The sequence below is a fragment of the Eucalyptus grandis genome, chromosome 7 (assembly GCF_016545825.1).
Source record: "Eucalyptus grandis isolate ANBG69807.140 chromosome 7, ASM1654582v1, whole genome shotgun sequence".
NCBI lineage: Eukaryota > Viridiplantae > Streptophyta > Magnoliopsida > Myrtales > Myrtaceae > Eucalyptus > Eucalyptus grandis.
The window spans coordinates 17,984,820-18,001,231 of record NC_052618.1 but is presented as its reverse complement, the minus strand read 5'-3'; the positions used below and the strand labels follow the sequence as shown (position 1 = coordinate 18,001,231).

At 38.0% G+C, this 16,412-nt stretch overlaps 1 protein-coding gene and 1 long non-coding RNA gene across 2 annotated transcripts; both read right to left on the bottom strand.

Moving 5' to 3' along the window:
- Window positions 1–1,334: 1,334 nt before the first annotated feature.
- LOC104455128 (serine carboxypeptidase-like 20) lies at window positions 1,335–5,682 on the bottom strand. The gene is made up of 14 exons (XM_039317535.1): window positions 5,349–5,682; window positions 5,114–5,262; window positions 4,949–5,025; window positions 4,700–4,822; window positions 4,424–4,526; window positions 4,311–4,348; window positions 4,095–4,196; window positions 3,918–3,962; window positions 3,554–3,781; window positions 3,092–3,157; window positions 2,873–3,000; window positions 2,584–2,697; window positions 2,297–2,342; window positions 1,335–1,702 (listed from the first exon to the last, which is right to left on the bottom strand). Exons 1-14 carry the CDS (start codon window positions 5,486–5,488, stop codon window positions 1,619–1,621), a joined length of 1,443 nt encoding a protein of 480 aa, XP_039173469.1. The 5' UTR covers window positions 5,489–5,682; the 3' UTR covers window positions 1,335–1,618.
- A 5,941-nt stretch (window positions 5,683–11,623) lies between these two features.
- Window positions 11,624–12,956, bottom strand: LOC104444361. Its single transcript, XR_005553295.1, has 2 exons — window positions 12,920–12,956; window positions 11,624–12,247 (listed from the first exon to the last, which is right to left on the bottom strand). It is a non-coding gene; the product is annotated as an uncharacterized LOC104444361 (long non-coding RNA).
- Window positions 12,957–16,412: the final 3,456 nt, after the last annotated feature.

The window sequence follows — 16,412 nt, the reverse complement described above, 5'->3', positions numbered from 1 at the left end:
TCACTCCCTTACTGATGAATAGCTAGTTCAGGCTATTATAAGATCTCTTCCTAACAATTGGGAGTATATGAAGATCAATATGACACATAATGAGGATATTGTCACTTTTGATTGTATTCCGCACCATTTGGAATTAGAGGATAAGTGCCTAAAGGCTGCGAGATCCTCTACCCATGCTTATGTTGCTAAATCGAGTTCACACAAAGATTCGGGTTTCAAGTGCAAAAGAAATCATCAATTCAACAACAAAGAGAAAAGACTGATCAAGCACCTAAAATGGCTAAGACCTTCCGACGCAAGAAGCGTAATGGGAAAAATGACAATGCCAAGATGAAATGCTACAATTGTGGCAAGATGGGTCACTTTGCTCGTGAATGCACTGAGCCGAAAGAGGTACCCTATTACTCCATTACTTTTAAGTAATGTTTTTGTTTCTAGCATTGTAATACTTGTTGAATCCCATCCAATGTGAACTATAGACTCAAGAGCAACAGACCACATAGCTAGAAACTATGTGTTAACATTGATATTATTTACATGAATGTGGTTTACTTTTGAGTTCACGACTAAATTATATGTGTTAACATTGATATTATTGAGCCATCACTGAAGAGATCTTATCCAAATGAAGATATAGAATCAAAAGAAATTAGGGTTAAATGTTTTGAGATAAGCGAGTAGAAAATCCTTTACGAATAAAGAATAGTTGAGGATTATTACTATCAAGATAGAGGCACTCTTCGATAAATTTGGGGCTCATTTACTTAACGTTGCATGACGTTTTACCAACTTACAGTTAAAAAAAAATGCTTAGGTTTGCCCTTTCGATCCAGCGGGGAGGATGGGCTGGTAATTCGTATTTTCGTGTTGTCTTCGCATTGACCATTTGTGTCGTTTCTTATCATAATAAATATGTGGCCATGTAATTGTGTATTGCTTTTCTTCAAAAATGAACCCAAAAAAAAAATGATGAATAAGACGAAAAACTTTAAATTAGTATACCTATGACAAATTGACCCCAAATTTGTACACCTATAACAAATTTACCCCAAATGACCATAAAAAATCTCAAACTGATACATACATAACAAGTCTATAAATAGGAGAGTCTTATAATCGATCTTGTTAAAGGTGAAATGAACGAAAAGTCTATCCATCTCATTCTCTTCTTCATGTGAGTTGCGAGTATTTGTCCTTCAATTTCTTCCATCACAGATATCATAAAGGGTTTTGGATTCAAAGAGATCTTCATTGCATTGCATTACAAGAATTGATGCATGATTTTGAATTACGGCATAACATGGGGATCAGTAATATATACAGTAAGTTTTGCAGTATAACAAGTATTAATGCATGATTCATCTGTGTCAATGTCGATTACATCTGTCATACTTTACCGGATGCAATAACAAAGTTCATTCGTCTAGTCTCTTTGGAGACATTGAACAAAAGTCGGGAGTACCGATCTCTCCCTATGTTACAATATAGACCAAATTCAAGTCGGCTGTTTTGAGCACAGTGGAGAAATCAAGAAACAGCACAGCAAGATTTTATTGAAAACTTGATGAACTTTTCAGGTACATAAGTTCTATTGGTCCTGTTCTGCGATGTAGTAATTTCAGATTGGTTTTCCATCTAGCCAACGAGTATAGAAATCCAATGATTCCCGCGGCTTGTATTGAGGGACAGTATGCCCCGCTCCCTGCACCAATGACAAGACGGTTATTATTAGCATCAGACAACTAGATGACTAGTACAACGAGCGGCACTTGTGCGATTAGAAATAAATCGGCTTAAGTGCATTCCCGTAAAACAAAGAATAGAATTGCTTCTGAGCCTCAAAAGCGAGACAAAGGTTTTCATCTTCGGTATCAACTATCAAAAGGCAAGGATTTGTGAATTTGAACTTCAAATATCTCATTTTCAAACATCATACGAGATTAGTTCGTTAAGGATAAATTGAGTTTTTCTCTAGGATTTAGACAGAGACAACTCTTTCTATTTTGTTCTTACCAAAAAAAAGACAACTCTTTCTATTTTGTCGTAGACATTGAGGAAGAACTTTTGACATCGTTTTGTATACTGTCGCATCTTCTGTCCATAGAGATTAAGTATATATTATCAGCATTGTTCTATTGCATTGTGCCACATTCCAGATTGTTTTGACAGAGTGACCGAAATATGCAGAAAACGGCACGCTCTTCATGATAATGCCCTGACCTTGTTCTAGTCTTTTTTGTGCAACGAATTGCCAGTCTTAAGATATGATGGGTAAGAAGGTTCATTGGTTCCTGACCTTGACAGTTAGGAATGTGAGGTTGTGGTCATACCCTTGCAGATACCTGAAACGAGTTGGAAAAGCTTGAATGCTTAGAGTAAAATGCTTAGAGCAGCATAGCGTAATCACCCACAGTGGCATTGCATGATAATTTGAATTCGTGGATGCACTTAAAAGCGACGGAAATATGAATGAACAGAGTATTTGCAACATTTCTACTCTTTGACCATGAGTACTAGTTGATAAGATTATACCTTGCAAGTGCTAAGCATTACTGCCAAGCATGGGATGAAGTAATAACTTACCCAGCGACCTGCTCGCTGGAGATCCACGATCTCCATTCATCAACAATTTTGTATCCAAGTGACCTGGTCCACGCTTGAGTACCAGTGTAAGGTACGACTGAATCATGATCTCCACTGAGAGCAGATAAAAGAACTGTCAATTAACGACAATCAAAAGAAAAAGTGGCAACAACTATTAGGATCAAATAGATTAATTCGACAAGTTCAAGTTACATCAATCCTATTAGGAGTGCCATGGCAAGAAGAGACATCTCAGTAATGTAGAGGGCTTGAACATCACATATCTCACCTGTATATCAGTGCCCTGTATCCCTCAGAAATCAAACTTTTATGATACGGGATCATACTTCCTGTATCGATGGTATAGTTTCTCCGCACTCTAATGGCACATATCTCCCAAGGACCTGCCACACTCGCCTATTACATGTAATTTAAGCAAATGCCCAATCAAATAACTGGAAGCTCGACATTTCTGTAGCAAAGAAAAGCAACAAATTTAACACTTTACCGGTGCTGCGTGGATTGCTTCCCGAACTGCTTCGTTGTTTAACCATGCAGTTGCGAGATCATCATTCTGCAAACTCACAGCTGAGAACATTATGATACGTAATGGGATACTGATGCTTGACTTATCTCGAGGAGAGAACGAGCACTGTTTTTGGGTCTCGCCCAGTGTAAATTTGGACTCACATTATAGTAACAGATATATCGGTCTTTTGTTAACAAATGTGTAATGCAAATCTCCATCTTTTATCTTAGGCCAAAAAAAAAAAAAAATCTCCATCTTTTATCTTAAACGTAACTAATCAAGCATAGCAACAGCGATTGAAGGTTCTAGTTTTCACAGAAAGCACTAAAATGTCGCTGTGCTTACATTTACGATGCCCTGGAATTTGACTTTCAACCTCCAGATGAGATTGGAAAAGCAATAGAAAATTAATCGTGCATACTAAAAGCTCGAATTACTCACAAAGCATGGGATGTGGAACGCATTTGCAGACTGGGGACTCGATGTAACCGTGTTGTCCTTTCCTAATAGCCAAAGAGGTGAATCGTAACTGAACATTCTTTCTCTTGTGTAGAGAGGCTTCTCAATCACCCCCAAATGATGGTGGCCAAGAGGCAGACTCGTGACCTTGTTGCCTGGGTAGCGGTAGCATGGCTCAAGAATGTCGTAGCTATTCAAATCTGTCACAGCCTAGAAAGTAGAGGGAAAAAATGTCAATTTATAGGCCGTATCCCACTTGCAGATCTATTTGAGGATAGTATCGGTTCTATTGCTATTAAAGCTCATACACATGTCCCAAATTAATGTGAAAGGGACAACGTCGCACCGCGTAAGCCTTGAGAATATTCTGTCGGCATCGGTCATTTGGGGGTCATAAAATTTCCCTTTACATGTAGCCTGACAATCCTGCAGAATCAATTGTAAAGCTTCTGCTAAACATACTCATGGGACCTCTTGAGAGCACAAATCCACTCATTAGTGCTAGCTTCCCTGTTTAACTGACCTCAAAAATGTCGCTTGAGATCAGCGCCATACCAAAGAAGAAAGGCACATGACCATTGCCATCGTATTCATCATCTGCAATCCCATTTCCAATGAGGTAACCCTGCAGTAAGGTACATTTGTTCATATTTAAAAAGTTCAGTCAGTCAAAGCCATCCTCATGGAATTGGGTGTTGCCCAAGTCATTCAGCAGAGGATGGGAAGAGGAGATGGATACCTTGAAATTGATCAGAGGCTTTTCACCTTTCTTAATTCCTGAAAGAAAAATTCAATTGCAATTACTGACAAAACTAGACAGATGAACCTGGAATTTTGTTGAGTACACCGTACCTTTTACTACATTGGAGGCAAGAGTTGGCACATAAACTCCAGCATATGACTCTCCTGATATGTAGAATGGATTTGAAAGGTACTCTGGATAGAGCTCGAACCACTGAATCCAAAAACAAATGATTCAGCGGCTTTACATATTAAGATTAAGAGGAGTGCCTTCAATACAATGGCTTATTAGCAGCTGCTCTACTGCTATCCTACTTATTCCTTTCCTGTAAATTGACCGGCCGACTTAAACCTAACACATTCAGATTAGTGCAGGTGCGTTGTTACCTTGAGAAGAAAGGCATGCGTGTCAGAGGCGGTTTGAAGGTCTCCTGTCGCATAATTGCGTGGATCGTTAGAGTATGATAAACCCACTCCACATGGTGAATCCAAATAGATAATGTTGGAGACCTGAAAATTGAGCAAGAGCACTTCCTTATAGACCTCAGGAAACAATGAGTTACAAATTATTCTACGACAACATGAAATCCAGTAAGTGAATGGAGAAGTTCACAAAACAGAAACGATTTTACTGACCTTAGACCAGCTGAAGGGATTGAGCTGAAGTATGGGCAAGCTTCCGTTTGACTTTCCTCCTTGAAAATTAAATGGTCCTGCATGTAGGTACGGCCATGAAAATAGGACCTTGCAACATGGGACTGCAAAAACATCATCATATGGTTTGGTGCTTAATTCGAATACCATGTTCGAAAACAAAACCATCGAAGCTGGAGCAACCGGGTCCTCCGTTAAGCCACAGTACTACAGGGTCCTTGCTAGGATTCCTTTCAGACGCAATGAAATAGTAGAACAAATTCTTCTTTCCAGGGTTTCCCGGTATAGCGACGTACCTGCAAATAACGAACTCAGAATTCTCTTAGACAATTAAACGAGGCTGAGATCGAAATGACAGTAAGGACAAAGGTGGATTTTGTACCCTGCATAATGACTAGAGGGTAAAGAGCCATGAAAGCCTGGTACGTGAGTAATGAGGGATTCATCAGGAGCTGCTCCAACAGCTAAAACAGTCAAAACCAAGCCTAGTGTTACACCATAAGTGAACCTGAAGACCGTCATAATTCAAGCGAGATAATCAGACTACAGCGGTGCAATGTATTGTTGCTAAATAATATAGACGAGACAGGCTGGCAAGGAGTTGATAACGTATACAATGTCATCTGTGCTTGGAGGCGAGCAGAAGAGAATGACGGTAACACAAGGACATCCGTTACAGTACATTGATAAGATTGATAATACTATTGGTAAACCATCGGAAGATTAGATTAGAGTATGATTTGATTCTGCTATTGAAATATTAGATTAGAATGGTAGATATGATTTGATTTCGGTCAATCTGTCAAATTAGATATTCGGAATATAGAATAGGAAATCTAGTTGTCTTCTTAATATAAATAGCATTATGTATTGTAGAATAATAGTGTGTATTATGGCTTTCAGTGAAGAACATTTTTCTCCTAGGAAATTTATCTTTGAATCGTTGTTTTCTTGAATCCTCCTATATTCTTCGTACATAAGACATGTAGAAAAATTGGATGGTGAAAGAGACAAACCAGAAGAGACATACAAATGCTTTTTGCAATCATCGACTAAAGAAATCCAATGTTGTGGACGATATGAACCGATGAAAACAAGAAGAGAAGATACAAGACCCAAAGAGAAGAGAGAAGAGACAAATATAAGAGTGGTTGGAGATGCTCTGTGCAATCATTGGCATTACTTCCAGAGGATTAATTCAAGGTGGGAATGCCTGAGTTGCATTCTATCCCCTGACATTTGAAGAAAATTGATGTGAGACCTCAAGTTTGACCAACTGCATTAGGTGTAAACAAACCGAAGCGACTTGAGCTTTAATCACCGAACACTCGAAATGTGATCAATTCAAATCTTATCAAGTTTGCACGGCGCGAACATCAAATGCAGATCGCTCGGTCTTCTTAACACTTCGCTTAACACAAGAACGTCATAAGTCTAATCCTTGCAGGCTAGCTTTTTGACAATATATTTGTCAGTCCATTCGACATCAGCTCATTCCTTAAGGATAAGTAACGTCTGTGGTGATTTCGAAACTAGATTTAACAAGAACCTAAGCCCTTAATGTTGGATAACCAAGCTGAATCGAATTAAGCTCTATCCAATCAAGCCCGTCACGCAATAAAGCTAGCTTGAGAATTCAAGCTCATTCGAGTTCCAGCAATAGATTGAGTAAAGCCTAACTTCGCTCGATGGACACCAGCAGTTTATGATAAGGATTTCTAGGATCCACCTTTCCGCTCCAGATAACTCTTATTTTTAAGTTTCCAGATGAAAATTAAGGATTGGTTCATTAAGGTCAATACGTGCATTGAAAAGAAGGAGATGTTGAAGAATGCTAAGTACGTTTCTATTCAGCTTCTTGATATTTTTCCATCGAAATTTAAATTATGATTTAAATTTTTAGAAAGAAAATCATAAAAAATTTATATTAAAATTTAAATGTGAATGTTTACATTTTATGAAAATTTTGAGTGTTTAATATTAAAAGAGAAAAGTCAACCTATAGAGACCCTAAATTATCGAGAAAGATAAAAAATAATAATTTAACCTGAGCAAGAGAGGGGAAAGAGGAGGAAATCGATAAATTATTTAAAAGATAAATGTAATGAAATTCTAAAACTTGTTAAAATGCAATCAAGTCCTAGAACTTTCATAAAGTGCAATCAAGTCCTAACACTTATCACGAAAGTATAATCGAATTTAAAACTTTAAAAAAGCGCAATCAACAAAAGAACTTAATTGAATTAATTTAACAAGTTTTAGGATTTAATTGTTTTTTTTTTTAATTTTCGGATTTGATTGCACTTCCGCAACAAGTATTAAAATTTAATTGCACTTTTAAAAGTTTTAAGACTCAAGTGTACTTTCGTAATAAATTTTAAAATTTCCAATATACTTATCCAATTATCTAACTTTTAACATTATCGAGTTTAACATACATGAAATAACATTGACCATCCAATTGTGGGAGGCTTGACCCGGCCCACCCCTCTTCGGGTCCACCCGATAAATCTTCAGGTGGCAATGATCCTGAAACATACACATGCGTCCAGAGGATCTAATCCTCAAGAAATGAGAGCCGTTAGATCATCTTCTTCTAATCATAGCCATTCACTCCAATTCCAGGGCCACTATAGGCCACTATAGTTATGACCAAAAAAAAAAAAAACGTCACCATAGCTCCAAAAAAAGACATAAAGGTCTTTTTATTTAAATGTCTCAAAAAAGGCATGAATTTTCGCTTGAGGAATAAAAACGATCACCATTATATCAAACGGACCTCACATGACATTTGTTGTGACTAATCGTATCGATATGGCGACCCGCTAGCCAACATGTTGCTTTTATTATTAAAAAGATAGATAAATTCAATATTTTCAAAATCGAAAGAAAACATTTTTTTCTTTTTTGGCCAAGAATATCAAAAGGCCAAGTAGAACTTTGGGCCACGATCGCCCCTCTCCCCGCTTGCATCTCCTCCAGGCCCGCTGCCTTCGCGGCCATTGTCAGGCTCGGGTCTGAAGTCAACGGCAGTCACCGCCTCAAATCTGCTCTAAATCGAGGTCCGGCGACCTCAGGTCCATGCCGAATCAGGTCAAGGACATCTACGTTTAGTGTGGAAGGTTTTTCATTTTTAAGAAGAAAATCTCACCATTTGAATGACTAGTGAAACAGCATACTCGTGTTAAAAAGACAAAAGGCAAAAGTTTTATATATGAAAAGGAAGGAAAAACTTTGCAAAATAAATTCGCTTTAGGAAATTGATTCATATGGTTATTGCATTACATGATAATCTGAAAGTTACATTTTTTTTAATATTATTAGAGTGAAAATAGCGCAGGTGTTTTTTACCGAAAAAAAAAAACAGCGCAGATATCATAATTTTCATATAATGCTCACTTGAATGCCAAAACATTTTTTTTCCGTTCACTTGACTATTACAATTTCAAAAATTGATCACTTGAATATCATCAGTGATTTACCTCGCCGAAAAATCTGGCATGAACGCCAATTTCAAATTTCATATATACGATTTATGCCATCTCTCATATATTTCAAATTCCAAATTTAAATATTTTAAACTCTGCAATAACCTTCCAAAAGTATGTCAGAAGATCTTCAAATAACGTTCTTTTTACATATGTATATATGTATACATTGTTTGCATTTTTTTTTCTTGTTGTCAATTGCTATGCATGGTGTATTCCTCTCAATGTCGTGTATTCAAATATTTTTTTAAAGGATGGTTTTAGCAAGAACTCAGCATCGCATGGTGTCCACTCCATTCTCTCAGAGCCCAACTTGCAATTCGAGCATAACGAGCTTAGTTCAACCAATATCATCATCGTACGGGAGGTGAGGGGTTCAAATCCCCACCTTCTCAGGGGGGATGGGGTGGGGACGTATAAGTTTCAGGACTGGATTTCGACTCTCACACCCTGCAAGAGGCAGGGCAAAAGTCTGAGAGTGAGTGTAGCATAAAAATAGAGTAGGACTGAAAAAAAAAATATCATCATCGTACGTCTAAATTATCAATCAAAGTCAGCAAAATGCCCTCTCTATTCCACATCGTTGGTCTTTTGGGGACTTGGATTTATTGACCCCAAAAAAATCTGCACCACATTCAAATGTATCATTTTGAGCTGGAGCTTATAAGTCAACTGGCTTGGGCTCCACTAAACCCTGTCTCAATAACACTTAGCATGCAATCAAGAGTGACACGTCACACCTTACTTGATTCACCCTCTAAATCCTTGTTTATTTTTTAGTAGTGCGCTCCATACCCCTATTTGTCCCAATCTAAGTGGGTTTGATTTGAAGTGGTCAAGGCTATATGTTTTTCTGATATATTCTATCTTTCTTGTATCCTTTTTGATACATTCTTTTGAAATGAAATGCTATACACTTTACATATTTTACTTGCATACGATTAATGCTAATGCTAAAATTATTTTCACGTGTATAAGCATTTGAAATTTTTTAAGAGATTTTATGACATTATACTTTACCTTTTAAAGTTGGACTAGACAATTATTTTTGGGGACAATGTAATTTTCCTCTTAGCCAAGTTACTCTTTCTTCTTCTCCTCAAGTTTCCATTTCACATGTAATTTAAGAAAAAACTGATAAAATTAACTGATACATTTATTAATAGCCATGGCCATACAGAGTCATACCTATTAAAAAAAAATCCAAGCATATACGTATGAATATATATTTAAATTAATCAGTTGAGAGATAGAAAAAAATTCTAAGATGGGAACTATTTAGGAAAGAAATTTAAATGGTTGTCTGAAGAGAGAAATTTGCATTTAATTTTGGAAATTAAAATATTTGTGGGATAAGCTAGTAGTTAATTGACTCTATAACGGTTTTCACAATTTTGTTATAACACGTTATCATAAAATGTACTAACAATAAACATGGGCTTTTGAAAGAATTCTAGGAAACTTTGTTAAAATAGGACATGCCATGGGATTGACTTATCATCATTCTCATAGTATAATTTATTTAAAACTTTATTATCTTAAATCTTCTTACATGAATGATCACTTATTTCATATTTTGAAGAGAATATTGTATTTTAGTATTTATATACGTTATAAGTGAAGAATCTCATTTATATGATGTCCAAAGGTAAAGTCCCGCATCTTTCCCTAGTTGCTCGACATAAAATGACGGATTTTGAGATTACAACGATTGGCCTTTACTGCTTTCTCATTATTTCGAAAAGGCTACTTAGAATGGACGTTGGGTTTGAGTTGTCTCATTAAACATTTTAACTTTTATTAAATTTGAATTAATCCAGCGGTTGTGTCCATTGAGAGGCCATCTCATTAGACTTGCTTGTTCATGTATAGTTAATCCAATATTAAGATAACATTCTACATTAAAACTATCGATCCAACCAAATGTTTTAGCCTTTTGGGAATTCCAAACATATGCCGAGAAGGATAATGATTTGACATATTTGGACGTGACATAAGAAGTGACCCCTTTTCGTATTGCACACCCCATTATCTTTTTATGGATGTTTATGTCATTATAAGATTATGCTTACAATTATGATTCTCTCGATTAGTGTAAAATCTCGGGTTACACTTCACGGCATAACCAACAGATATTGCACCGAACACCAAGAGTGTCGCAAGCCCAAATTTGATCTGCTGCGGAATGAGGATGAGACAAAGTAAACCATCTATTACCCAAGTCCAATCGTATTAGTCCAACTAGCCCAAGACATCATGTGCCTAGGGCTTATATAGTCTTTGTTCGACACCGACTCGGTCCCTTACGCTAGGGGTGTAAACGGGTCGGGTCTTGATGTTACCCGACCCAACCCGAAACATACGGGTCACATACTGTGACCCGACCCGAAACACATTAAACTCGCATAGGAAATTCGGGTCGGGTCAGGTTTCCGGGTTGTCACTTTTTTTTTCTTTTTTTCTTTTTTTCTTTTTTTTCGGGTGAAAGTCGAATGGGGGCATTCATCTTCATTGTTGTTCGTGACTTATCGCAACTGTTATACGTTATTACGAAACATTCCAAGCCTCGGCTTGGCTCTTTATTTTTTAGCATTGGATTGATTTTTGTCTCTTTTTTCTTTTGGCGGGCCTCAAATGAATGTATCTTCTACAAATGAGCACAAGCATATGCATGTGGGGAAAAGAAAGAAGTTAAAATGGGGTCAGACAGAAGTAAATGTTTAAGAAATACATTCATACAATTGGAAAAGAAGATGCTAGAGAATCGGAAATAAGAAAAGCTGCACTTCTTGCCAATGCCCACGAATTCATAAGGTATGGTGAGCTCGGTAAATATGCTGAAAAGGGTTTACTTTCTAGAGTAAAATATGCAATCTTCTCCTTTCTTCAGAATCTGCTAGGATGATTAAAAACTTGATAGGCAACAAGCTATTATTCAACTAGGAAGATTTTATGACTTTGTATCATTGACAGTAACAGATGTTCCTTTTGGCTAATATAGCAACAGATAGAGGTTCCTCTTTGTGGCGGTGCCTACTGCCTACTACTCTCTGATCAAATTACAGAGTAGCAGCTCCCAATATCGCTAAAAGTAGAACACAGACAGAATGATATCTTGGATCACATCTTGTTCTTCTAAAAGATGAGCCTCATAGTAGGACTATGCAAGTTTTTAAGAAGGCAAACAAAATTCACTCTGTTTGCAAAGACCAGGAATCTGAACAACCCCGAAGAACTCAATGTAATGAAGGATAAGGACTACATATCATAAGAACCAAACACCATGATTCATTCAAATCTTCATTCAACAAAACCATCCCAAAACAATGATTTTTTTCCCTCTTCCATTAAATATATCATTTCTAATCCAAACGCTAACCAGCACTCATTTCTAATGCAAACAATAATCAGCACTGCCCACTATCCAGGAATACCAGAAAATTAATCTCATTCTCAGCCTTCCTCACACAAGGGAGAGTCCAACTCAGCCCTTAGTCAAGCAAAATCAAAGCTAAAGCAACAACAAAAGTCCCCACCTGCCAAAAGCAACAACCCCCTAAATTCTTACCCACCCCAGACTTTAGTTTGACATCCTTGTCCTTCTTGCCGGTGTTCTTAGCAGCCTGATCATTGAGAGTCACATTAGCACCCACCACTATTACCTTATACCTCTTGGTCTTCCAAACCATGATCTTGAACCTCACTGCAGTGGCCAAATCCACCCTAAAGACCAAAGACTCGTTCTTGGCCACATGGGATCTTCAAGTGAAAAGATAACCTTTTTTGTCCAAAGCTTCCAATAATGTTAAAGACTTTTTTAGCAGCATCCATATTCCAACACTTTGAGTACATACTGATCAATGCGTTTGCTACCTCTAAATCTGAAAATAATCCAAATTTAAGAACATGGCAGTGAATCTGCTCACCCATCCTATCAGACCCTAAAGTTCCACAAACACCAAGTATTGAAATTGATGCAATTTCATCAAGAATTATGCTCCCTTCTACTTTACAACGGCAAAATAGTGATATTGCCTCATCCGGCAGCCCATTACGTGCATACCCACATATCATAGAAGTACAAATAATAGAGCTATCCCACTCAAAAGGCCATCGTTTGAACATTTTTCCAGCAGCCACCATCCCCCCACAATGAGTGCACATATTAAGCAAAGCTGCTTCCACACATATGAAGAGACCAAAAGATCCACAGGAAAACAAATATACGTTACTCTATTCTCCAGAACTTGTCAATCCATAATTGAGAATCTCACAGCAAAACTGTTCCGGCCCCAGAATCGAGGCTAATATGAGATATTGAAACACTGAAGCTTGATAAAAGGCGAAAGACATTGCCTACAGCCTTCTTCCTCTTCTACCGCCCATTCACACTCCAACCAACCATTCATTTTAACAGTTTTGCTCGAACAAGAAAGACCCATCAATCAATTTTAAAGAACTTTACCTCCTGTTCATGATGTTGTTCGAAAGCACATACCGCTTCTCGCCTAGTGCTTCAGCTTAACTTTTAACTTGAACCCAAAGAATTTCATAGACAAATAAATGCATCAGACAAGCAATTTCCTTAATACAAGAATCTAAAAATTCAAGCGCACAGAAACACAATCGCCGAATCAAATCGCCACGCAACGAAGAGCAACAGACAATCATCAACAATCGCCCAAGCGGAAAGTGGCGACTTTGCGAAACGCAAAATTCCCGATCTCCACAGCCAATGTTGAGCGCCATCGAGCAGAAATTCGGGACGGCATTTGACGAGCGACGAGAGGGGGAAGGCGCGTGGATCCGGAGGGGGCTCCTCACCTGCCGGGACTTGGAAACGAGGCGAGAAGCGAGCGCCATGATCGCCGAGCGAACCCAGTCCCCAAGCTGTCGACGATGGTCGGCCGCATGCGGTGGCAAAGGTTTCGGCGTTGGCGAGGCGGAGGCGAGGGGTGGCGACGGCGACGGCGAGGCGGAGGCGCGTTGATCGAGGGCGGCAGCGGACTCCACGAGAAGGCGCACTCGTCGGAGAAGAAGGCGGACCCGACGAGGTATGTGCTTTCAGCCTTTAGTGCTTGAGGTGTGTTCGACTGTTCGTGTTTGGGGCTAAAGCCTTAAGCATTTGTGTTTTTGGGTTTTGGCGTGTTTGGACTTTAGAAAACTTGTTTCGGGTCGAACAATGTTCGAACCTGACACAACCCGAAACACATTTGTTTTGCTTGTTTTATATTTGTTACCCGAACACTACCCGAACACGAAACATGTATTATACATGTTTCGTGTTCGGGTCGGGTCGGGTCGGGTCAGGCCTTTTTGACACCCCTACCTTACGCAACCAAATAAAAATATAATTTACATTTGATTTATCTACTTGAGTTTTAATTCATGTCTCATATGGTTTCTAAGGATGATGGAGAATTATATGGGTCCGGAATTCATTTTTGGAAAATGGGGTTTCTTGATGATGCTTTAATACTGAATTTGCATATGTGTCAGTATTAAATAATAATTTAGCTTAAGAATCAAACTGCATCTCTCTCCCTCTCTCTCTCTCTCTCTCTCTCTCTCTCTCCAACGCAAAAAGATTGAAGTTTCAGTGGGCTTTAGACGACGTTAGCATGGCCCACTTGGACCTGCTTCCTGTGGCAACTGGGGGTGAGGCCCACGATACCCCATTTGTGCATGTAATAAAACAGAGTGATAATTCATCCTCAACGTTTAGATATTAGCTTTATTTACTTAAACCTGATAGACTTGATTCAGACGTATTATGCAAAATAGTTTTGCGCAATATCACTTATTGCATTCCCCAGTTCATGGCCATGCATACAATGCGAGTTGATAGGTTCATACTCATTTTAAGCCAATTGTGTCACTCGATTTTCAATCCAATGTCTCATGGTTGACTTTTTTACAAGCTGAACATTTGACTTTCAGCAACTCTCCCTCTCGAAGCATTCCGAGTTCAAACTATAAAAAATGAAATATCAAGTGTGGTGAATACTTCACAAGTGAACCAAAACTTGACTGTGAGATATATCTCTTCCATTTCTTTTTTGACGCATTATTCGAGGGTATAGAGTCTTAACTTGGGCGTGATTGATCAAATAATAGTATAACATCAATCTTATGAGAAAGGTGAATTCTATGTCAAAATATGATCACATATGTAGCGAGTGTGGGATTTTTAGGGTAATGCCTCAAGGAGGCAGTCATGCTGATTGCCTCTTTCCATCCTTTTATTACTAAGTTTTAAAAAAAAAAAATAACACATGCCTATCATGCGGACATAAATTTTTTTTCATTTATTATGCAACTCTATACGTTAGTCTAGATCTAGTTCTACTTTTATAAAGGACCTACACATCCGAGAGGGTGGTCGAACCTCGTTATCGAATTTTGGTTTTTCTTTTTCTTTTTTATAAGGTACTTACTTGGTGCCACTTCTCCTAAAAAAACTAAGTTATGTCAACATTTTTAGTCCAAAAAAAAAAAAAAAAACTGAACGGAGCTTTCAACCAAAAAAAAAAAACTAGACGGAGCTTATGAAATGCTTACTGTTTAAAATAAACTCTCATATCTAAGGTCTTTCAATGGACGGACTACAAAAGCGGCGACAGGTAGCTGAGTGAGGCGTAAAAGAAGGAGAAATGGAGGAAGGGAGAGAGGTTTTCTAATGATTTTATATACTTGAGTGTAATGTCACCCAAAATTTTAAAAAGAGCCAGCAATCGGACGCCGCACCCGATCAGGGATAGCTGAAAAACAACACCGCAAGCTAATTTTGATCCTTGCGAAACCATACTCCAATGGTAATCTTTCCTGCTTTTCTTCGCAAAAATACAAACAATTAAAGCCTAAATCGAAAGTAGCTCTGCACGCTTGGATCTGCGACTCATTCCAATGTAAGCAGACCAAAATATTTCCCAAGAGAAAGTTCGAAAGACGCATACCAAAGCACTTTCCTCTTCATTTGCTTCTGTCAGCAGGCCTGTATTCTTCAACTCGTCGAGATGACGCGGTCAAAGACTGCGAACTGAAATTTTTAAAAACTTTTTTAAATATGTCCATTACGATTATTATGCCAACTTGAATTTTAGGCACTTTGGAGGACGTTCTTAATTTTTTTTTGGCACTTAAGTAATCGATTAAAAGTTATGGTACTTAAATAAAGTTTTTTTAGAAACCATTGCACATGAGTGGTTGAAAAAAATTTATGATATTCAAATAAGCGTCATATGAAAGTATTGACACTTGTGGTATCTTTATCTAAACCAAAATGTATGCAGCACATTCACATGCATCACTTTTGACTGACTTGTTTGTTAATTTCAAATTGGCTCGAGCTCCACCAAGCCCGAGTCCTGAGATCACTTCATCAGAAAGCCAGGTTCAACTTCAATTTATTTTGCATGTGCGTCCACGACATTTGTGAAATTTCATATGCCATTCCTAATTATAACTTAAAATTAAGAAACATCTAAACAAACTGGGGAAGTTAGGATCCTAGTAAACTTGAGCTCGAGTTGGTGCGTGATTATTGATGATGCCTTTTATTTCTTGATGGCTTTGTGAAAAGATGGGTGAGTTGCTCGAAGAAACTATTGTATTACTCTCATTTAGCTACCAAATCAAGTGTAATTTACAACGACGGTGCATCATGTGCAGTGCAGTCAATGCGCTCCCAGACCTCAAATGGAGTTCATCAAATAAATAGAGTATATATCTTCCACAGTGATTCCTTCCAACTTGGACCAAGCAACTTAACATATTCATTCTTCCACATACTAGAGAAGGTCAAAAGAGGAAAACGTTAATTTAAATACTAAAAAACACGTTCTGTTTATTACTTGAAATGGAAGCTCTCCTATCCATCTGATAACACAAAGCACTTCTTCAAAGTCGGGCAAGTTTCTCCACCTCTCTTACTCTTCTGGTACACATGCACAATATAA